This window comes from Argopecten irradians, chromosome 7 (assembly GCF_041381155.1).
Source record: "Argopecten irradians isolate NY chromosome 7, Ai_NY, whole genome shotgun sequence".
NCBI lineage: Eukaryota > Metazoa > Mollusca > Bivalvia > Pectinida > Pectinidae > Argopecten > Argopecten irradians.
The window spans coordinates 2147240-2171784 of NC_091140.1; the positions used below are offsets into that span (position 1 = coordinate 2147240).

Genomic DNA, 24545 nt, shown 5'->3' on the forward strand with positions numbered 1-24545 from the left:
CCAAATGTATGCATATTGAGATTTTATACAATAACATCTTATATTATAGAACTTAACGCCAACAAAATTAATACGATATATACAAAATTATTTGAAACATGAAAACTTAGTGTGACTAATTGATCCGTAAAATGGTCACCCCGTCTCCGATTTGGCTTCGATTCAAGAAAAGATGTCTGCTCTCGAGAGGCAAGCTTTGAAGTCCAAGATTGGCGGTTTACCGCCGATGCCTCCAGCTGGAGTTGGGTAGGAAGATTTATATGATAAGTCCATCATTTATCAAAAACTTGAAAATTGTATGATAATGATAATATATGACATTGGCATATACCGGGCACTTGTCAACACCAGCTGACGGTACTAGTCTAGTGTCACTCTTTGGCCTACAGTCAGACAGTAGTGGCACTGGAAACATATAGCTAGGAATAGTTGCCTACCTGACTAACATTATCAATATCAGTACTTGATAATGTTAGCTTCAGTGGAAGCTAGTTTCTGTGTAACTCCGTTTTATAAGGAGAATTTCAACAGACATCATAATGATCATTTACTTGCATTGATCAGGTTGGACCACAGGGGCCCGTAACTAATGTTTATATTATAATATAAACAGTAGTTACGGGCCCCTGTGATTGGACACAACCCTGCATATGCCTAACAGTTACCCATTTGAGTAACAGTTACCTGTTAACGTTTGAGTAATCAATAAGTTACCCAAAATGAGGAATTTTCTGCAAGAAAAATGCATGAAGCTGTTTTAAACTTTTTTATCAAAAAAGGGCGTACTAAATTTGACATGGCACTATTACTAACATAACTTAGTACATTATTAATCAAAATGGGACAAACTTCATTGTCTCAATTTTGGTAAAAGTCACAAACTAAACCACCTTCATTGGTTACTATGGTGCTAAAAATAGAATACATGTAAAACTCATTCAACCATGACATTTGCACTGAATTTCCCTGATGGCTATACACTGTAGTCAATGGACAGCACCTAAATTGTCATCTTACAACAAAGTTAGACAACAGAATTTGATATTTCACCCACAGAAACATAGAGTCTTATTAATTAGATCAGTTGTATGACATTCTAAAAATTATGACGCCCTTTTTATGGTAATGATTTTTAAAACAAAATTATGTGTTTTCTTTTCACAGAATTACTCATTTGGGTAACTTATTGATTACAGTACAAACAGGTAACTGTTACTCAAAAGGGTAACTATTACCCATATGCAGGGTTGTGCCTGTTGATTTAGTACAGTGTACATTGTGTGTGATGTATGTAGCAGGTTTAAGTTGTACTTTCGTCTTGTTACAATTGGTGCCGTAGACTACTCCAAGTGAAAGCTATGATTGAGAGGCTTCGATGGAGATAGAACCTGGGTTGGTCTGTGTTCAGGGGCGAACAAGTTTGAATGGGGGATGGGGGTTATATTTAGTATAGCAGGTTTTAGTTGTATATATACATTGTAGTGTATTAAGTGATATGGTCGCTTTCTACCTTCACGCTAGGGGGAATTTCCCTTTAGCTCAGTTGGTAGAATGGCAGACCAGTAAGTCCAAGGTCGTGGGTTCGTCACACTACTTTCACTCTGTTACAAGTATAAGCAGATAAGGACAGTCTAAAATGTATGGTTTTGTGCAAATACTGAGATTCACATTTTCTTGACACTGTTTGTGTATCTTGAACTAAATGAAGTAGATGATTGATGAAACCTGGAGCCTGAATGAATGCCTCATTTCAAGTTTCCAGATTGACAATGTGGCCAATTATATACCTGTGTGCAGGCAAAATATTTCATACATGTTTATCTGTTTATTTTTGTAGAAGAGGAGTGGCAAAAAGAAATATGATGAGGAAGAAAGATTATACTGCTGTACACTGGGATAAATACTTTGACCAGAAACATGATGTCCAAGTTGGTGAAAATGTATCTTTTTGTTAAACGACATATTGGTGGTTTGTACACACAATAGGATTAAGGTTAAGTTTTTTTTTGTTTTTTTTTGTTTGGATAGGATTTAGGTTCATGGGGCTGCGGTGGCCGAGTGGTTAAGATGTCCCGACATATGACCACAAGCCCTCCACCTCTGGGTCGCGAGTTCGAGTCCCATGTGGGGTAGTTGCCAGGTACTGACCACTGGTCGATGGTTTTTCTCCGGGTTTCCCAGCTTTTCTCCACCATCAAACCTGGCACATCCTTATATGACCCTGGCTGTCGATAGGACGTAAAACTACAACAAACAAAAAGATAAGGTTCAATGTTTTACTGTTTTAGAGCATTGTAATAATTAAGTATGGTAAATCAATTACCAGGTATTTATGTAATAAACCTTGACATGACACTAGATATTCCGATTATATGAATGTGGAACATCAGGACCAGTACTACTCTTTTTACATGGAGGTGGATTTTCTGCTTTGTCATGGTCATTGGTATCGGTGAGTTAATATACGCAATGTTCATGGTTATGTTTATGTGGACATTTTGTGACTGTCCTTAATATGCAGTTTTAATTGATCTTTTTGTGTCTCGATAAAGGGACAGATCACCTTGAAAATTTGACGATATTTCTGTCCACACTTTCCATGTTACACATATTTAAACAAAACAGGAAATTATTTTGTACAATATTTTGAACATATATATTGTTTGCAATTTTTGTTACTCATGGGTATAAGTTGTATTGCAAATTTTACAGAATGAGATTTGACACTTTTAAAGCTTATACCTGGTATTGGTATATTTTATATCGTTCCATGGGTTTCTTTTTTTTATTAAAAAGAAAAGTCAAAGGTATAAAGCCTAAGTTTTAAAATTGTAATATTTCTTCATTCTCACTTCCTTACAATATTATGTCTTTTTTCATCAATTAAGAGTATATAACTTTATCACAAGTGTCAGTAAGTAGAATTTAGGTAGTTGAGTCAACACCAATCGTGTTATAGCTGGTGGATGGTGGTAAGGTTCCTATATATATATTACTTAACATTAAGTGTCAATAGCCTTTAAGGCTAGGTGTAACAAATGCTGTCCGTGTATTATACTGGTAATCCTATCTTTTTGTTGTAGTCCACTCTTTGTCAGTTGGTGACCTGTCGATGTGCTGCTTTGGATCTTCGAGGACATGGTCAGTTTCAAGACAAAAAAAAGATGGTTCAAAGATTAAAAAAAAAAATGTCACATGTGTCAGTTTACTGAAGCCTATGGCTTTTAAAAAAGTTTAAAAGATAATTCTTTCATTGTTAGGTATCCAATATTTAGGAAAATATCTTAATGTTATATATATCCACAATATGACAGTATCATGTCTTGTTATTTTCAATTTGTCATATGTATCTATGTTCTCTTCTGGGTAGACTATATATATTATGTGTACTCTTACATTTAGGTGACACAAGCTCCACAGATGATGGCGACCTTTCAGCAGAAACACTCTCTAGGTAATGTATTATCAACAGTTTTTCTCAACACATAATGTTACAGTTGTTACGTACATAAATTTGTCTAGAAGAGACATTAAGAGATAACTCATATAGACTATCCCTTTTCATACATAAACAGGACTTGTTAAAAAGCTGTATTAAAAAATATGCTGATTTTGGATGTGTGCATTGATTTCTTTAAGAGTTATTTGGTACCATTTTTGAATTGACTAGATCAATGACATTTAAACGATGAATAGGAAACTTTGTTTTATCTTTTATTAAGAAATATATCATATTTCTTTTCACAGTGACGTTTGTGATGTTGTGAAATCCTTATATGGAGACGAGCCTCCACCTATTATCCTGATTGGCCATAGGTAGGTCAGGAATGAAGACATGTTGATGTTGTTACTGATTTGCTATTGGGTTTTGCCATACTTTGTTCTAACTGTAACTCTCTGACATCACAAGTCCTAGGTTAACACCCATCTTGCTAAGTAAGAGGCCTCCCTAACTGTTTGCAGGATGCTTAGTTAATTGAAACTGCTGATTAGTCCGACTTGATATTTCAGTATGGGAGGAGCCATCGCTGTCCACACTGCTGAGAGAAATCTCATACCATCATTAATAGGTCTGGTTGTGATTGATGTCGTTGAGGGTAAGTTATTTTGTTATGTTGTTACTAGATATTATTTCCAAACAGCCATTGAGAATGGTTGTTCATCATTGTTTTACATCACATGTGAATAATGAATACAGCGTAATGGTAATATTTAATGCAGTCCTTCATAACATAAACTTACCTGGCCTTAATGCATCCTGTATTCTCTATAATAATTGTTATTTTTGCTTACTCCAGTAGTTCCTGTCATGGACATGGATTATCTTCCTTATCATACTATTTCCTCTTTGTTATCTCTTTAATTTAGAATATCTCCTTTTCATCTTACAACCACTGAAATTACTCATTAACAAATGTCTAATCTTGCTCTACTTATTTTACTTATTGAACTAATTATCTAGGACTTGTCCAAATAGAAAGATTTTTCACAGATCTGATTGTCTCCCCTTACCTTCTATAGTTTCAGATCTGATTGTCTCCCCTTACCTTCTATAGTGTCAGATCTGATTGTCTCACCTTACCTTCTATAGTGTCAGATCTGATTGTCTCCCCTTACCTTCTGTAGTGTCACAGATCAGATTGTCTCCCCTTACCTTCTATAGTGTCAGATCAGATTGTCTCCCCTTACCATTTATAGTGTCAGATCTGATTGTCTCACCTACCTTCTATAGTGTCAGATCTGATTGTCTCCCCTTACCTTCTATAGTCTTACAGATCAGATTGTCTCCCCTTACATTCTGATTGTCTCCCCTTACCTTCTATAGTGTTACAGATCTGAGTGTATTCCCTTACTTTCCGTAGTGTGGCATATCAGATTATCTCCCCTTACCTTTTTTAGTATCAATCGGAACTCCTTGGATGTAAAACATTACCTCAGATGTGATAAGTGTAAGAATATGTAAGAATATCAAACATTTTCTTTGCCGGAAACCTAATAATGTCCTAACTGAAATGAATAGTTATTGAAATGTTGAACTTCTATAGTTGTCTTTTAAGAAATTAAATGTAACCATTTTCCATTCGAGACAGACAACAAACTGTATACATGAACTGACATTTTTCGACGGTTTTTGTCCTCTGTGGCAACCAGTTGTAATGAAAATAGTCCCTTAGTTTCAAAATGGATGCCTTTGTGTTACATCCGGGGTTAGAGTACGACAGTTACATCTGAGGAGTTTTGAGTGTTTGTAGTGTAACCTATCAGATTGTCTCCCCTTTACCTTTTGTAGCTTCACATATCAGATTGTTTTCCCTTACATTATGTAGCTTCACATATCAGATTGTTTTGTTCTCCCCTTACCTTCTCTAGTGTCACAGATCTGATTGTCTCCCCTTACCTTCTGTAGTGTCACAGATCAGATTGTCTCCCCTTACCTTCTGTAGTGTCACAGATCTGATTGTCTCCCCTTACCTTCTGTAGTGTCACAGATCAGATTGTCTCCCCTTACCTTCTGTAGTGTCACAGATCAGATTGTCTCCCCTTACCTTCTGTAGTGTCACAGATCAGATTGTTTCCCTTTACATTCTGTAGTGTCACAGATCTGATTGTCTCCCCTTACCTTCTATAGTGTCACAAATCTGATTGTCTCCCCTTACATTCTGTAGTGTCACAGATCTGATTGTCTCCCATTACCTCCTGTAGTGTCACAGATCAGATTGTCTCCCCTTATCTTCTGTAGTGTCTAAGATCAGATTGTTTCCCCTTACCGTCTGATATAACATATCAGATTGTTTCCCCTTACATTATGTAGTGTCACAGATCAGATAATCTCCCCCTTATCTTCTGTAGTGTCTAAGATCAGATTGTCTCCCCTTACCGTCTTTAATTTAACATATCAGATTATCTCCCCTTACCTTCTGTAGTGTGTCTCCCCATACCTTCTCTATCTTTACACATAAGAATACCCCCCACCTCCCACCTTTCCCTTCTGTAGCTTTACATATCAGATAGTTTCCAGTTATTTTTGTTTCAAACCTCCATACAGATTACTTCCCTGTCACATGATAAACACTGACAGTACAGTTTTGTTGAACAGGAACTGCTATGGATTCCTTGAACAGTATGCAGAGTTTCCTGCGAGGGAGGCCGTCTACATTTAAGTCCCTAGAGCATGCTATAGAGTGGAGGTAATACTTGTTAATAAAATAGCTAATGCCTTGTTTTAATAGAGGTTCATGTCAGTTTAAAGTGGAAATGGTAAAGCTGTAAAGAGTTTTGAAAAAAACTTCATTTATCATTGAAATAGTTATCCAGACTGTTGATATACTTTTTCTACAATATTGTTTACGGTAATGCAGTACCAGTTATCAAATGTCACCTAAACTGGACTAAATTTTTTCAAGATTATAGTCCCTTGTTTATATGATTCTATGACGAGAAAGTCTGTAGATTTAGTACCCATGGCCACAGATCACACTGAATTCATTTGTGTCAGGGTTCAGTACTGAATGGAAATTACAACATTTTCAGTGTTCGCAGTGGACAGATAAGGAATCTGGAGTCGGCCAAGGTATCCATGGTAGGACAGATTAAGAGGTAAGAATGTACGCGCGACTGTCATGTATGTATGATTATGATGCAATGGTAAACTTTTGAAACATCAAATAATTGATAATAGAATGGCAATGTTTGAAAACTGGTTATTGGTTTTTAGCCCATTATCAAATATCTTATGCATTTTTGATGCAATATACTATTTTTGTATTTTTATGTACTTACTGGACTAAGAACAAGCAAAGAAGAATAAAAAAAATCAATCTGTTTTAATGATACCCAACTTTATTTGATAATACAAAGAAATGAATATAGCCTTAAAAATTACAAAAATTTGCTCCAGGCTGAATACAGAAAAAAAATCTCCTTTTCAAGTTCAACATGCCAGGTATTGTGGTTATGTAACTTTTCAGTTTGTGATATAGAACCTTGCAGAATATTCTCTTTTAAGACTTGATACTCAGGAAACTGCTACATCAGAATTGGATCAGAGTACAGATTCCGAGGCATCAGGATCCAGGGTGGGTGATACCATACAGGAGGAGGACGAAGATGGAGAAAGTGCATCAACACCAGAATCTCAACAATCAAGTAGCTCAGATCATTTCAAATCTCCAAAACCAACAACAGTGAGTGACATGGTCAATCAGGGTATTATTCTTAATGATATCAAAAACCTTAACAACAGAAGCAAGAATTTATTATTAGAACTATTTTATTATATATTCACATACATTTATTTAAATCTCTTCAATCCATATTTGCTATGAAGATTAAGGGAAGTAATTCTTAATTTTAAATCCCCTATCTTTGGAATGCTGGTGTGATCATTCATGAGTGTTGACAAATATTTCATTTGGTAGAAAACTTTCAATTGAGTTGAATTTTAATGTCAATATTTATATTACAAAATAAAGTGGATACTGTAAATGAAAATGGTGTTTATTATTTTAGACAGAACAAACATCTGCTTACACATGGCGAATAGACTTGGGGAAAACGGAAAAGTTCTGGAAAGGTATTCTATGTTACATTTATAAAGGCATAGGGAAAATTTAAAAGTTCTGGAAGAAATACTGTATTATGAATGAAAATTGTGTTATTTCTTTATTTTCTTTTGCATAATTGTGGTAATGATTTATTTCTTTTTACTATGTATAAATATCAATAGGAAAGACTAAAATCTGTGATTGTTTTGCAATTTTTAAAGTTGTTTTATCCAAAGTCAAATTTATTTCTATACATCAGTGTTTTCAGAACTAAGTTAAAAGCAAACAGATTAATTCTTTCTGTAACGTTGTCGACTATAGTTGACAGGATTTTACCCTCTCTCTTCCCAATTGTTGACTATAGTCGATAGAATTTTACCCTCCCTCTTCCTAGTTGCTGACTATAGTCGATAATCAATATTGACATTTTCCTTCACAATAAATTTCCTATTGTATATTCAGATTCATAAAATTGTTTCTAAGTACCTTTAAATACTTGCACCAACCTTAGCATGTTTGTGTTAAATGAATTATCACAAAATAATTGGACATTTTGTCCGGCATTTTCTCAAAAACTTCCATGGGCGAGACTAATCAATACTTCTGGTATGGAATCCGGAAAGAATACAAAGTACGGACAGAGGTAAAATAGAGAGGTAGCTTGTTTCTGAATTTGACATTAAGGAGGCCTAGTTCCAAAAAATTTCTTAAAAAATTGAGCGACTTATTGCAAATAAGAATTTATCGCAGGTAGAATACTGTACAATATTAAATATTTTGATTTAATTAGGATGGTTTCAAGGCCTGTCTCAGCGATTTTTATCCTGTGAGGTTCCGAAGATGTTAGTTTTAGCAGGTAAGATATGTAAGTTTTTAAGTTTTAGCGGTTAAGATATATAAGATGTTAGTTTTAGCAGAAAAGATATTGGTTTTAGCAGGTAAGATATATAAGATGTTAGTTTTAGTAGGTAAGATATATAAGATATTAGTTTTAGCAGGTAAGATATATAAGATATTAGTTTTAGCAGGTAAGATATATAAGATGTTAGTTTTAGTAGGTAAGATATATAAGATATTAGTTTTAGCAGGTAAGATATATAAGATGTTAGTTTTAGTAGGTAAGATATATAAGATGTTAGTTTTAGCAGGTTAGATATATAAGATATTGGTTTTAGCAGGTAAGATATATAAGATGTTAGTTTTAGTAGGTAAGATATATAATATATTAGTTTTAGCAGGTAAGATATATAAGATGTTAGTTTTAGTAGGTAAGATATATAAGATATTAGTTTTAGCAGGTAAGATATATAAGATGTTAGTTTTAGTAGGAAAGATATATAAGATGTTAGTTTGAGCACGTAAGATAATAAGATATTAGTTTTAGCAGGTAAGATATATAAGATGTTAGTTTTAGCAGGTAAGATATATAAGGTGTTAGTTTTAGCAGGTAAGATATATAAGATATTAGTTTTAGCAGGTAAGATATATAAGATATTAGTTTTAGCAGGTAAGATATATAACATATTAGTTTTAGCAGGTAAGATATATAAGATATTAGTTTTAGCAGGTAAGATATATAAGATATTAGTTTTAGCAGGTAAGATATATAAGATATTAGTTTTAGCAGGTAAGATATATAAGATATTAGTTTTAGCAGGTAAGATATATAAGATATTAGTTTTAGCAGGTAAGATATATAAGATGTTAGTTTTAGCAGGTAAGATATATAAGATATTAGTTTTAGCAGGTAAGATATATAAGATGTTAGTTTGAGCAGGTAAAATACATATACATGGTCTACTTTGTTTTTGTGCTTGAATCACTTTATTGTATTAGAACGTTTTGACTTCAACTGTATTAAATCATGTTAAATAATGTCCTTGTTTTGATTTTAAAGGTGTTGACAGACTAGATAAAGATTTAACAATTGGGCAAATGCAAGGTAGGTACAAAGAGTTCTGGGTTATAATTCTGTCAAACCTTTTGATATTTATCTAAATATTCAGAGTTGCTACTTTCTGTGAAAGTATGTCATGTACAGCAGCAATCTTTGTATGGAAGGAAATGACCATATTGTAGAAATCATATTAACTTGGCAAGATTAATGTTTGTTGTGCTTCCTTTGTATCTTGATCTGATTTATCAGTTGTAATGATTTAAGGAATAGATGCTTATTTTGTTGAGGTTATGAGGGTATAATGATAATGGAGCACGTGTAAATTATGTAACCCCGGCGAAGCCGGGTTACATAAAATTTACACTTGCTCCATTATCATTATACCCTCATAACCTCAACAAAATAAACATCTATTCCTTATATTTACAGTTTTTCAAGTAAATTAATATTATTAATTCCCACGGCAGTTGCATATTTTTTATTAAAATACACATTTTTTTCTCTCCCGTCATCGTCAACGAATTCGATTAAACAGCTGATTGGAATCGAGTCATTCATATGTTCCCGCCAAAAGTGGGGTCATGATCCCACGTTGCTACGCCATCGACTATTCACGTAACAATAGAATCGACGCGCGTGTTGTGCTAACATTATGCACTGATAATGATTAACTAGAAAGCATGGTTATTGAGTCCATGTCAGTGCAAACTGTAAATATACAGTAATATCTGCTGGTGGTTGTAGGTAAATTTCAGATGCAGGTTTTACCACAGAGCGGCCACGCTGTCCACGAGGATGTTCCAGATAAGGTAGGACAACGAGACTTGCACACATAAGGGTACCAATCTACGGCATCATTTGGCTGTCTTTTATCACATCAATGGCTGCCGTAAAGATGATTATACGATACGTTTACCTGCCAGGCGATACAAAATGGTGACCTTTCCATAAATAATACAGCTGATTAATGATGTAGATTGGACCCATGCATGTACACTCATTTAGATATTAATTAATTCAGTCTTCATACAACAGGCTCACTAGCTTTAAAAACGTTTGGCCTACTCTTTCTATAGTATATTTATTCTTTAGTACACACTACTGATAAGGTTGGTGTAGTCCATTCAAGAATAGCAAATAAGATTAAAAATGGCACATGTTTTCTTTATTTTAAAATGACTGGTAATATTTTCACCAAAATCGTTGTAGTTATCAATTAAATATTTTATCATTAATGCAAAATAATGCAAATGTTATTTTAGATTGATTAAATTAAAAATTGTTTTTGAGCTAATTTACTGCCGAAGCAATAATACCTTGAACGATTTTGGTTGATCACTACATCAGCGAACTGTCCCTATACCTTTATACGCTGTCGCTACATTCTTGATAACTTGGTTACAGTGTTGGTGATGTTATCTTGATGGTGCTGGCAGATGGCGCCGTTTCGTCATACACATGTGTGTATGCACAGATATAGCTGCAGTTACAAGCGACAAAAATTACACTATTCATGTTTTTAATGTAACGTACCGTTCATTGCAGGACTTTTAGCAATTTACTGAAGTAGTTTACATATTATAAGATTATGTTCAGTATGTACATGTAACGTAATTACCGTAGTCAAACTTGACACAAGTGTGAATTAGTTTTCAGCAAGCATTGAAACATTATCATGTAGAAATTAAATCTACACAAAAGTACTAAATGCATGAATTGGGAAACCAGATTACAGTTTCGTACCATAGCTATAGGTAGATTACTTATAGGATTTCTGTGTGTTGGCTTGTGGTGATGTTTTCAAAACAAATAAAATATTATTTAACCTTAGAACGATGCCCAAAATTTGGAATTGTAATATTTTTTGTTAAGGGTCATAATGAATTCATTTAATGATAATTTTCCTTGAAAATTGTACTCATTTAAATCTACAGGTCTGGAGTTGGTCTACATATATACAGTACTGTACGACAGTCTATTACTTGATACACAATGTGCTTCCAAACCTCACTTCCTACATAAAATGCAGATCATGCTGCAGGCAAATTTATTGATACCAGGTATTTGTATCCGTTTTCAACCTCTTTCTTAAATTTTCTGTGACTTGTCTAGTTGTTGGAAAAGTGAAAATATGCCGTAACAACTGTATTGTAGCCTATAATGGAAAAGTACCGGTACATACGAGCCTAATTCGATTTGCCCTCTTCTACTTCCAGAATATAACTTCAGTTTACTCGATTGTAGCTCTTCTTCTTCTGGAAGCTCTTCCGTCTATAGCCTGGAAGATCTTCTGAGAAGACTTCTCTACTTAGAAGAGCGCAAATCAGTTGAGCTCAGGATACGCTGGGATACATGTACAAAATGTATTATGAATCACATCAAAGTCTCAAATATCAAACTCTATTCAATGTTTACACAATTAACAAATAGTTTTTTTTTTACCATTGGTCCTAATTAATCAAAGATGTATATGTGTATTATACAGTTCATATTTTGAAGGCCAGAGATTTAGATAGTAGACTACTGTAGCTAATGTATTGCCTCCATCTCTTGATTAGCCAAACAAATGAACCAAATAAAATAAAGTTGCTGTATATGTATCAGGTTGTAAGTATAAATAAGTGGACACAACAACGGGTAACTAACGACAGGCATGTTTCCCCATGACACACATGATGTAACAGCGCCACCTGTCGTCATCGTCAAGATAACATCACCAACACTGTGACCAAGTTATGGAGAATGTAGTGACAGCGTATAAAGGTATAGCCACAGTTCGCTGATGTAGTGATCAACCAAAATTGTTCAAGGTATGATTACGTTGGCAGTAAAAGAAATTTGTTATTTATACTTTTGTTACAGGTAGCGGATATCTTAGCAACATTCATGGTGAGATATAAAGTGGCAGAGCCAAGAGATGATTTCCAAAGGTAAGAATAAAAGGTTTAATAGAGATTTTAATGTTGGCCTGCACAACCTGATGTTAAGAAATCCTAAAATTATTTTTGTTCAGCTTTACTTTATACCTGGACCAAGGGAGATCATTTGTAGAATGTTTGTCTAAAGACTGGCATGGTATGATGAATATGTGCATGATAATGTATGTGATTTGTGTTTGTATGATAGACGATAGGGGAAGATGGATCTTATCAGAGATAACAATGACAAAATATAATAGATTTAGGACTAATGCAGTCGTATATTCTCTTATGAGCATGGCTATGAACACGAAGTGTATTTCTTATATCTATTTCCGAAAGATAGCAGCTATCCATGTTCTCTCCTGTGTCAGTAGGACTTACAGCTACACATGTTCTCTCCTGTTTTAGTAGGACTAACAGCTACACATGTTCTCTCCTGTCTCAGTAGGACTAACAGCTACACATGTTCTCTCCTGTTTCACTAGGACTAACAGCTACACATGTTCTCTCCTGTTTCAGTAGGACTAACAGCTACACATGTTCTCTCCTGTTTCAGTAGGACTAACAGCTACACATGTTCTCTCCTGTTTTAGTAGGATTAACAGCTACACATGTTCTCTCCTGTTTCACTAGGACTAACAGCTACACATGTTCTCTCCTGTTTCAGTAGGACTAACAGCTACACATGTTCTCTCCTGTTTCAGTAGGACTAACAGCTACACATGTTCTCTCCTGTTTCAGTAGGACTAACAGCTACACATGTTCTATCCTGTTTCAGTAGGACTAACAGCTACACATGTTCTCTCCTGTTTCAGTAGGACTAACAGCTACACATGTTCTCTCCTGTGTCAGTAGGACTAACAGCTACACATGTTCTCTCCTGTTTCAGTAGGACTAACAGCTACACATGTTCTCTCCTGTTTCAGTAGGACTAACAGCTACACATGTTCTCTCCTGTTTCAGTAGGACTAACAGCTACACATGTTCTCTCCTGTTTCAGTAGGACTAACAGCTACACATGTTTCTCTCCTGTTTCAGTAGGACTAACAGCTACACATGTTCTCTCCTGTTTCAGTAGGACTAACAGCTACACATGTTCTCACCTGTGTCAGTAGGACTAACAGCTACACATGTTCTCTCCTGTTTCAGTAGGACTAACAGCTACACATGTTCTCTCCTGTTTCAGTAGGACTAACAGCTACACATGTTCTCTCCTGTTTCAGTAGGATTAACAGCTACACATGTTCTCTCCTATTTCAGTAGGACTAACAGCTACACATGTTCTCTCCTGTTTCAGTAGGATTAACAGCTACACATGTTCTCTCCTGTTTCAGTAGGACTAACAGCTACACATGTTCTCTCCTGTTTCAGTAGGACTAACAGCTACACATGTTCTCTCCTGTTTCAGTAGGACTAACAGCTACACATGTTCTCTCCTGTTTCAGTAGGACTAACAGCTACACATGTTCTCTCCTGTTTCAGTAGGACTAACAGCTACACATGTTCTCACTCCCTGTTTCAGTAGGACTAACAGCTACACATGTTCTCACCTGTTTCAGTAGGACTAACAGCTACACATGTTCTCTCCTGTTTCAGTAGGACTAACAGCTACACATGTTCTCTCCTGTTTCAGTAGGACTAACAGCTACACATGTTCTCTCCTGTTTCAGTAGGACTAACAGCTACACATGTTCTCTCCTGTTTCAGTAGGACTAACAGCTACACATGTTCTCTCCTGTTTCAGTAGGACTAACAGCTACACATGTTCTCTCCTGTTTCAGTAGGACTAACAGCTACACATGTTCTCTCCTGTTTCAGTAGGACTAACAGCTACACATGTTCTCTCCTGTTTCAGTAGGACTAACAGCTACACATGTTCTCTCCTGTTTCAGTAGGACTAACAGCTACACATGTTCTCTCCTGTTTCAGTAGGACTACTAACAGCTACACATGTTCTCTCCTGTTTCAGTAGGACTAACAGCTACACATGTTCTCTCCTGTTTCAGTAGGACTAACAGCTACACATGTTCTCTCCTGTTTCAGTAGGACTAACAGCTACACATGTTCTCTCCTGTTTCAGTAGGACTAACAGCTACACATGTTCTCTCCTGTTTCAGTAGGACTAACAGCTACACATGTTCTCTCCTGTTTCAGTAGGACTAACAGCTACACATGTTCTCTCCTGTTTCAGTAGGACTAACAGCTACACATGTTCTCTCCTGTTTCAGTAGGACTAACAGCTACACATGTTCTCTCCTGTTTCAGTAGGACTAACAGCTACACATGTTCTCTCCTGTTTCAGTAGGACTAACAGCTACACATGTTCTCTCCTGTTTCAGTAGGACTAACAGCTACACATGTTCTCTCCTGTTTCAGTAGGACTAACAGCTACACATGTTCTCTCCTGTTTCAGTAGGACTAACAGCTACACATGTTCTCTCCTGTTTCAGTAGGACTAACAGCTACACATGTTCTCTCCTGTTTCAGTAGGACTAACAGCTACACATGTTCTCTCCTGTTTCAGTAGGACTAACAGCTACACATGTTCTCTCCTGTCTGCACATGTTCTCTCTGTTCAGTAGGACTAACAGCTACACATGTTCTCTCCTGTTTCAGTAGGACTAACAGCTACACATGTTCTCTCCTGTTTCAGTAGGACTAACAGCTACACATGTTCTCTCCTGTTTCAGTAGGACTAACAGCTACACATGTTCTCTCCTGTTTCAGTAGGACTAACAGCTACACATGTTCTCTCCTGTTTCAGTAGGACTAACAGCTACACATGTTCTCTCCTGTTTCAGTAGGACTAACAGCTACACATGTTCTCACCTGTGTCAGTAGGACTAACAGCTACACATGTTCTCTCCTGTTTCAGTAGGACTAACAGCTACACATGTTCTCTCCTGTTTCAGTAGGACTAACAGCTACACATGTTCTCTCCTGTTTCAGTAGGACTAACAGCTACACATGTTCTCTCCTGTTTCAGTAGGACTAACAGCTACACATGTTCTCTCCTGTTTCAGTAGGACTAACAGCTACACATGTTCTCCTGTTTCTGTTTCAGTAGGACTACGTACACATGTTCTCCCTGTTGTCAGTAGGACTACAGCTACACATGTTCTCTCCTGTTTCAGTAGGACTAACAGCTACACATGTTCTCTCCTGTTTCAGTAGGACTAACAGCTACACATGTTCTCTCCTGTTTCAGTAGGACTAACAGCTACACATGTTCTCTCCTGTTTCAGTAGGACTAACAGCTACACATGTTCTCTCCTGTTTCAGTAGGACTAACAGCTACACATGTTCTCTCCTGTTTCAGTAGGACTAACAGCTACACATGTTCTCTCCTGTTTCAGTAGGACTAACAGCTACACATGTTCTCTCCTGTTTCAGTAGGACTAACAGCTACACATGTTCTCACCTGTGTCAGTAGGACTAACAGCTACACATGTTCTCTCCTGTTTCAGTAGGACTAACAGCTACACATGTTCTCTCCTGTTTCAGTAGGACTAACAGCTACACATGTTCTCTCCTGTTTCAGTAGGACTAACAGCTACACATGTTCTCTCCTGTTTCAGTAGGACTAACAGCTACACATGTTCTCTCCTGTTTCAGTAGGACTAACAGCTACACATGTTCTCTCCTGTTTCAGTAGGACTAACAGCTACACATGTTCTCTCCTGTTTCAGTAGGACTAACAGCTACACATGTTCTCTCCTGTTTCAGTAGGACTAACAGCTACACATGTTCTCCCTGTTTCAGTAGGACTAACAGCTACACATGTTCTCTCCTGTTTTCAGTAGGACTAACAGCTACACATGTTCTCTCCTGTTTCAGTTCAGTACACATGTCTCTTTCATAGGACTAACAGCTACACATGTTCTCTCCTGTTTCAGTAGGACTAACAGCTACACATGTTCTCTCCTGTTTCAGTAGGACTAACAGCTACACATGTTCTCTCCTGTTTCAGTAGGACTAACAGCTACACATGTTCTCTCCTGTTTCAGTAGGACTAACAGCTACACATGTTCTCTCCTGTTTCAGTAGGACTAACAGCTACACATGTTCTCTCCTGTTTCAGTAGGACTAACAGCTACACATGTTCTCTCCTGTTTCAGTAGGACTAACAGCTACACATGTTCTCTCCTGTTTCAGTAGGACTAACAGCTACACATGTTCTCTCCTGTTTCAGTAGGACTAACAGCTACACATGTTCTCTCCTGTTTCAGTAGGACTAACAGCTACACATGTTCTCTCCTGTTTCAGTAGGACTAACAGCTACACATGTTCTCTCCTGTTTCAGTAGGACTAACAGCTACACATGTTTCTCCTGTTTCAGTAGGACTAACAGCTACACATGTTCTCTCCTGTTTCAGTAGGACTAACAGCTACACATGTTCTCTCCTGTTTCAGTAGGACTAACAGCTACACATGTTCTCTCCTGTTTCAGTAGGACTAACAGCTACACATGTTCTCTCCTGTTTCAGTAGGACTAACAGCTACACATGTTCTCTCCTGTTTCAGTAGGACTAACAGCTACACATGTTCTCTCCTGTTTCAGTAGGACTAACAGCTACACATGTTCTCTCCTGTTTCAGTAGGACTAACAGCTACACATGTTCTCTCCTGTTTCAGTAGGACTAACAGCTACACATGTTCTCTCCTGTTTCAGTAGGACTAACAGCTACACATGTTCTCTCCTGTTTCAGTAGGACTAACAGCTACACATGTTCTCTCCTGTTTCAGTAGGACTAACAGCTACACATGTTCTCACCTGTGTCAGTAGGACTAACAGCTACACATGTTCTCTCCTGTTTCAGTAGGACTAACAGCTACACATGTTCTCTCCTGTTTCAGTAGGACTAAAAGCTACACATGTTCTCTCCTGTTTCAGTAGGACTAACAGCTACACATGTTCTCTCCTGTTTCAGTAGGACTAACAGCTACACATGTTCTCTCCTGTTTCAGTAGGACTAACAGCTACACATGTTCTCTCCTGTTTCAGTAGGACTAACAGCTACACATGTTCTCTCCTGTTTCAGTAGGACTAACAGCTACACATGTTCTCTCCTGTTTCAGTAGGACTAACAGCTACACATGTTCTCTCCTGTTTCAGTAGGACTAACAGCTACACATGTTCTCTCCTGTTTCAGTAGGACTAACAGCTACACATGTTCTCTCCTGTTTCAGTAGGACTAACAGCTACACATGTTCTCTCCTGTGTCAGTAGGACTAACAGCTACACATGTTCTCTCCTGTTTCAGTAGGACTAACAGCTACACATGTTCTCTCCTGTGTCAGTAGGACTAACAGCTACACATGTTCTCTCCTGTTTCAGTAGGACTAACAGCTACACATGTTCTCTCCTGTTTCAAGTAGGACTAACAGCTACACATGTTCTCTCCTGTTTCAGTAGGACTAACAGCTACACATGTTCTCTCCTGTTTCAGTAGGACTAACAGCTACACATGTCTCTCCTGTTTCAGTAGGACTAACAGCTACACATGTTCTCTCCTGTTTCAGTAGGACTAACAGCTACACATGTTCTCTCCTGTTTCAGTAGGACTAACAGCTACACATGTTCTCTCCTGTTTCAGTAGGACTAACAGCTACACATGTCATCTCCTGTTTTTAGTAGGACTAACAGCTACACATGTTCTCTCCTGTTTCAGTAGGACTAACAGCTACACATGTTCTCTCCTGTTTCAGTAGGACTAACAGCTACACATGTTCTCTCCTGTTTCAGTAGGACTAACAGCTACACATGTTCTCTCCTGTTTCAGTAGGACTAACAGCTACACATGTTCTCTCCTGTTTCAGTAGGACTAACAGCTACACATGTTCTCTCCTGTTTCAGTAGGACTAACAGCTACACATGTTCTCTCCTGTTTCAGTAGGACTAACAGCTACACATGTTCTCTCCTGTTTCAGTAGGACTAACAGCTACACATGTTCTCTCCTGTTTCAGTAGGACTAACAGCTACACATGTTCTCTCCTGTTTCAGTAGGACTAACAGCTACACATGTTCTCTCCTGTTTCAGTAGGACTAACAGCTACACATGTTCTCTCCTGTTTCAGTAGGACTAACAGCTACACATGTTCTCTCCTGTTTCAGTAGGACTAACAGCTACACATGTTCTCTCCTGTTTCAGTAGGACTAACAGCTACACATGTTCTCTCCTGTTTCAGTAGGACTAACAGCTACACATGTTCTCTCCTGTTTCAGTAGGACTAACAGCTACACATGTTCTCTCCTGTTTCAGTAGGACTAACAGCTACACATGTTCTCTCCTTTGTCAGTAGGACTAACAGCTACACATGTTCTCTCCTGTTTCAGTAGGACTAACAGCTACACATGTTCTCTCCCTGTTCAGTAGGACTAACAGCTACACATGTTCTCTCCTGTTTCAGTAGGACTAACAGCTACACATGTTCTCTCCTGTTTCAGTAGGACTAACAGCTACACATGTTCTCTCCTGTTTCAGTAGGACTAACAGCTACACATGTTCTCTCCTGTTTCAGTAGGACTAACAGCTACACATGTTCTCTCCTGTTTCAGTAGGACTAACAGCTACACATGTTCTCTCCTGTTTCAGTAGGACTAACAGCTACACATGTTCTCTCCTGTTTCAGTAGGACTAACAGCTACACATGTTCTCTCCTGTTTCAGTAGGACTAACAGCTACACATGTTCTCTCCTGTTTCAGTAGGACTAACAGCTACACATGTTCTCTCCTGTTTCAGTAGGACTAACAGCTACACATGTTCTCTCCTGTGTCAGTAGGACTAACAGCTACACATGTTCTCTCCTGTTTCAGTAGGACTAACAGCTACACATGTTCTCTCCTGTTTCAGTAGGACTAACAGCTACACATGTTCTCTCCTGTTTCAGTAGGACTAACAGCTACACATGTTCTCTCCTGTTTCAGTAGGACTAACAGCTACACATGTTCTCTCCTGTTTCAGTAGGACTAACAGCTACACATGTTCTCTCCTGTTTCAGTAGGACTAACAGCTACACATGTTCTCTCCTGTTTCAGTAGGACTAACAGCTACACATGTTCTCTCCTGTTTCAGTAGGACTAACAGCTACACATGTTCTCTCCTGTTTCAGTAGGACTAACAGCTACACATGTTCTCTCCTGTTTCAGTAGGACTAACTACAGCACACATGTTCTCTCCTGTTTCAGTAGGACTAACAGCTACACATGTTCTCTCCTGTTTCAGTAGGACTAACAGCTACACATGTTCTCTCCTGTTTCAGTAGGACTAACAGCTACACATGTTCTCTCCTGTTTCAGTAGTAGGACTAACAGCTACACATGTTCTCTCCTGTTTCAGTAGGACTAACAGCTACACATGTTCTCCTGTTTCAGTAGGACTAACAGCTACACATGTTCTCTCCTGTTTCAGTAGGACTAACAGCTACACATGTTCTCTCCTGTTTCAGTAGGACTAACAGCTACACATGTTCTCTCCTGTTTCAGTAGGACTAACAGCTACACATGTTCTCTCCTGTTTCAGTAGGACTAACAGCTACACATGTTCTCTCCTGTTTCAGTAGGACTAACAGCTACACATGTTCTCTCCTGTTTCAGTAGGACTAACAGCTACACATGTTCTCTCCTGTTTCAGTAGGACTAACAGCTACACATGTTCTCTCCTGTTTCAGTAGGACTAACAGCTACACATGTTCTCCAGTCATCTTTCCTGTTTCAGTAGGACTAACAGCTACACATGTTCTCTCCTGTTTCAGTAGGACTAACAGCTACACATGTTCTCTCCTGTTTCAGTAGGACTAACAGCTACACATGTTCTCTCCTGTTTCAGTAGGACTAACAGCTACACATGTTCTCTCCTGTTTCAGTAGGACTAACAGCTACACATGTTCTCTCCTGTTTCAGTAGGACTAACAGCTACACATGTTCTCTCCTGTTTCAGTAGGACTAACAGCTACACATGTTCTCTCCTGTTTCAGTAGGACTAACAGCTACACATGTTCTCTCCTGTTTCAGTAGGACTAACAGCTACACATGTTCTCTCCTGTTTCAGTAGGACTAACAGCTACACATGTTCTCTCCTGTTTCAGTAGGACTAACAGCTACACATGTTCTCTCCTGTTTCAGTAGGACTAACAGCTACACATGTTCTCTCCTGTTTCAGTAGGACTAACAGCTACACATGTTCTCTCCTGTTTCAGTAGGACTAACAGCTACACATGTTCTCTCCTGTTTCAGTAGGACTAACAGCTACACATGTTCTCTCCTGTTTCAGTAGGACTAACAGCTACACATGTTCTCTCCTGTTTCAGTAGGACTAACAGCTACACATGTTCTCTCCTGTTTCAGTAGGACTAACAGCTACACATGTTCTCTCCTGTTTCAGTAGGACTAACAGCTACACATGTTCTCTCCTGTTTCAGTAGGACTAACAGCTACACATGTTCTCTCCTGTTTCAGTAGGACTAACAGCTACACATGTTCTCTCCTGTGTCAGTAGGACTAACAGCTACACATGTTCTCTCCTGTTTCAGTAGGACTAACAGCTACACATGTTCTCTCCTGTTTCAGTAGGACTAACAGCTACACATGTTCTCTCCTGTTTCAGTAGGACTAACAGCTACACATGTTCTCTCCTGTTTCAGTAGGACTAACAGCTACACATGTTCTCTCCTGTTTCAGTAGGACTAACAGCTACACATGTTCTCTCCTGTTTCAGTAGGACTAACAGCTACACATGTTCTCTCCTGTTTCAGTAGGACTAACAGCTACACATGTTCTCTCCTGTTTCAGTAGGACTAACAGCTACACATGTTCTCTCCTGTTTCAGTAGGACAGCTACACAGCTACCCATGTTCTCCCTGTTTCAGTAGGACTAACAGCTACACATGTTCTCTCCTGTTTCAGTAGGACTAACAGCTACACATGTTCTCTCCTGTTTCAGTAGGACTAACAGCTACACATGTTCTCTCCTGTTTCAGTAGGACTAACAGCTACACATGTTCTCTCCTGTTTCAGTAGGACTAACAGCTACACATGTTCTCTCCTGTTTCAGTAGGACTAACAGCTACACATGTTCTCTCCTGTTTCAGTAGGACTAACAGCTACACATGTTCTCTCCTGTTTCAGTAGGACTAACAGCTACACATGTTCTCTCCTGTTTCAGTAGGACTAACAGCTACACATGTTCTCTCCTGTTTCAGTAGGACTAACAGCTACACATGTTCTCTCCTGTTTCAGTAGGACTAACAGCTACACATGTTCTCTCCTGTTTCAGTAGGACTAACAGCTACACATGTTCTCTCCTGTTTCAGTAGGACTAACAGCTACACATGTTCTCTCCTGTTTCAGTAGGACTAACAGCTACACATGTTCTCTCCTGTTTCAGTAGGACTAACAGCTACACATGTTCTCTCCTGTTTCAGTAGGACTAACAGCTACACATGTTCTCTCCTGTTTCAGTAGGACTAACAGCTACACATGTTCTCTCCTGTTTCAGTAGGACTAACAGCTACACATGTTCTCTCCTGTTTCAGTAGGACTAACAGCTACACATGTTCTCTCCTGTTTCAGTAGGACTAACAGCTACACATGTCATCTCCTGTTTTTAGTAGGACTAACAGCTACACATGTTCTCTCCTGTTTCAGTAGGACTAACAGCTACACATGTTCTCTCCTGTTTCAGTAGGACTAACAGCTAGACTAACATGTTCTCTCCTGTTTCAGTAGGACTAACAGCTACACATGTTCCTCACCTGTTTCAGTAGGACTATCAGGCTAACACTACATGTTCTCTCCTGTCAGTAGGACTAACAGCTACACATGTTCTCTCCTGTTTCAGTAGGACTAACAGCTACACATGTTCTCTCCTGTTTCAGTAGGACTAACAGCTACACATGTTCTCTCCTGTTTCAGTAGGACTAACAGCTACACATGTTCTCTCCTGTTTCAGTAGGACTAACAGCTACACATGTTCTCTCCTGTTTCAGTAGGACTAACAGCTACACATGTTCTCTCCTGTTTCAGTAGGACTAACAGCTACACATGTTCTCTCCTGTTTCAGTAGGACTAACAGCTACACATGTTCTCTCCTGTTTCAGTAGGACTAACAGCTACACATGTTCTCTCCTGTTTCAGTAGGACTAACAGCTACACATGTTCTCTCCTGTTTCAGTAGGACTAACAGCTACACATGTTCTCTCCTGTTTCAGTAGGACTAACAGCTACACATGTTCTCTCCTGTTTCAGGTCATTTCCAGCCTGCTGATGCTTCCTTGACGCTATATGGCCTTGGTGACTCCCGGCTGTGTTAAGTAGTTGTGGTTGACAGTGCTTCTAAACAATTGTGGGTTACACAGCCTTCTTCATTTTACAAGCTTGAGAAAACCCACACGGTCTGATGATGATGCCATACATTTCCAGATTGTTTCGAAAGCAGGTCAATCAGATGAAGTCATTTGTGGAGAACAAACATGGCCACTGAGTTAGTGATGTCATATATTTTCACATTCCACCAGGAAACATGTTCATTTGGGGATGTCGTACCATCTCAGGCACAATCCAGGATTAAGAATATCTGGTGCAAAACAAGTGCTTTACATGGCTCTAAACGGTGTTTCAAAAAAGCTGTCCAGCATAGTTTTTATGAAACAAGCCAGTGGAAAATATTTAGGACGGGAAACAGAATCCTGGCCATTAGAGTGTGACAAGGGAATACTCACTGTGTTACCTGACTGCTGTGTTTTAAAACCTTCAGTAATCCTGTAATACTTAATCAAATAAGATTTAGTTTCATTAAGATGCTGACAACATTGTAGGAAATCTTCTCGAGTCATGGCAGAGATTCATGATTAGTTTTACAGTGTGTATTGTGTAAGGCTTGGAACAGTGATTTAAAACTAATACATTAAAGAGGACTGAAAGGCAACAATCAAAAGCAAAATAATGTTGTAGCTGGAGTAATTAGTTCATGATCGGCTAAATGAAAGACGAACAGGACAAAGAGGAAAATGTTGTAATAGGATTTTATTCCCTTCGGTTAATAGCTGTGAATATCTTTCAAATTATGAACTAAGAGACGATTTTAATCTAATTTATGAGAAATTCTACTTTCTTTTGTCCAAAAGATTAAACTTAAGAAAATTACATTGTGCTTGTTGATATTTATTTAATTCTTTTCTCAAAGAAGTAATGCTGTTTTGTCCATTGTTTCTGTTTTAGTTTTGAAATCCAGGTGAGACAGTTGAAAGGTTTCTTCCAACTTCTATGATGGAAAAACCTTACACAACATGGGCTGTTATTACCAGGAAAAAAACAACATGCTCATATTGTTATAATTATTTTGCAATTATGTTTGGGGGGTGGGGTGGGGACAAGTGGTTATGATATCCCAACATATTACCACAAGCCCTCCAACTCTGGGTTCTGAGTTCCCAAGTGAGGCAGTGCTGAGCACTAATTGGTGTTTTTTTCTCCAGGTTTTCTGGCTTTCCTTCACCAACAAACTGGCACATTCTTAAATGACCCTGTCTGTTAATAGGATGTTAACCTAATAACGCCAAAACCAAGCAGTATTGTAGAATAATGTAGCCTGCTACACATTTGAACAATAGTTAAATTGTAAGTTATAATTTTAAAAGCTTATTGGTCACAATCATCCAAAAGTGAAATTTTAATCACCCTTTGTATACTTGGTACCTATAATATTATATGATATAGATATTCTAAGGTGAAAATGTTACTATTGAGTAATTGTCCAAATTGTCATATTTTCTATTGCGATATTATATTAAAGATAGTAAAAATAAACTAACCATAGAATTTTGTTTTTATTATTTTACTCACATTACACATACATTTCCATTAAAATAATAATTTCACACCAAGTTATAGCATGTCAGTTATTCCTCATTCTACATCAAATTTACACATACAATCAAGAATACTTAGGTAAACACATTAAAAGTGAAAAATTAATGTTGAAAAAATATAAATAAAGATATATTTCTTCATGGGAGAGTTACCACCCTTAGCTTCATTAACCCTACCATGAACAAGTATTAGATGGTAACAATAATGATGATAATCTTTCTTCATCAGGGAGTTGCCTCCCTTACCTTCATAAACCGTACATTTTAGTATAACCAATATCGGGAGAACACTAAGATATGCTGTGGTTGGTGC

General features: G+C 37.9%; 1 protein-coding gene across 1 annotated transcript; it reads left to right on the forward strand.

Moving 5' to 3' along the window:
• The first annotated feature begins 104 nt into the window (after positions 1-104).
• LOC138327011 (protein phosphatase methylesterase 1-like) lies at positions 105-23509 on the forward strand. The gene is made up of 16 exons (XM_069272980.1): positions 105-246; positions 1838-1940; positions 2360-2452; positions 3084-3141; positions 3403-3454; positions 3748-3816; positions 4012-4097; positions 6098-6188; positions 6532-6597; positions 7007-7184; positions 7510-7573; positions 8335-8400; positions 9442-9486; positions 10186-10250; positions 12304-12371; positions 22611-23509. Exons 1-16 carry the CDS (start codon positions 173-175, stop codon positions 22627-22629), a joined length of 1197 nt encoding a protein of 398 aa, XP_069129081.1. The 5' UTR covers positions 105-172; the 3' UTR covers positions 22630-23509.
• Positions 23510-24545: the final 1036 nt, after the last annotated feature.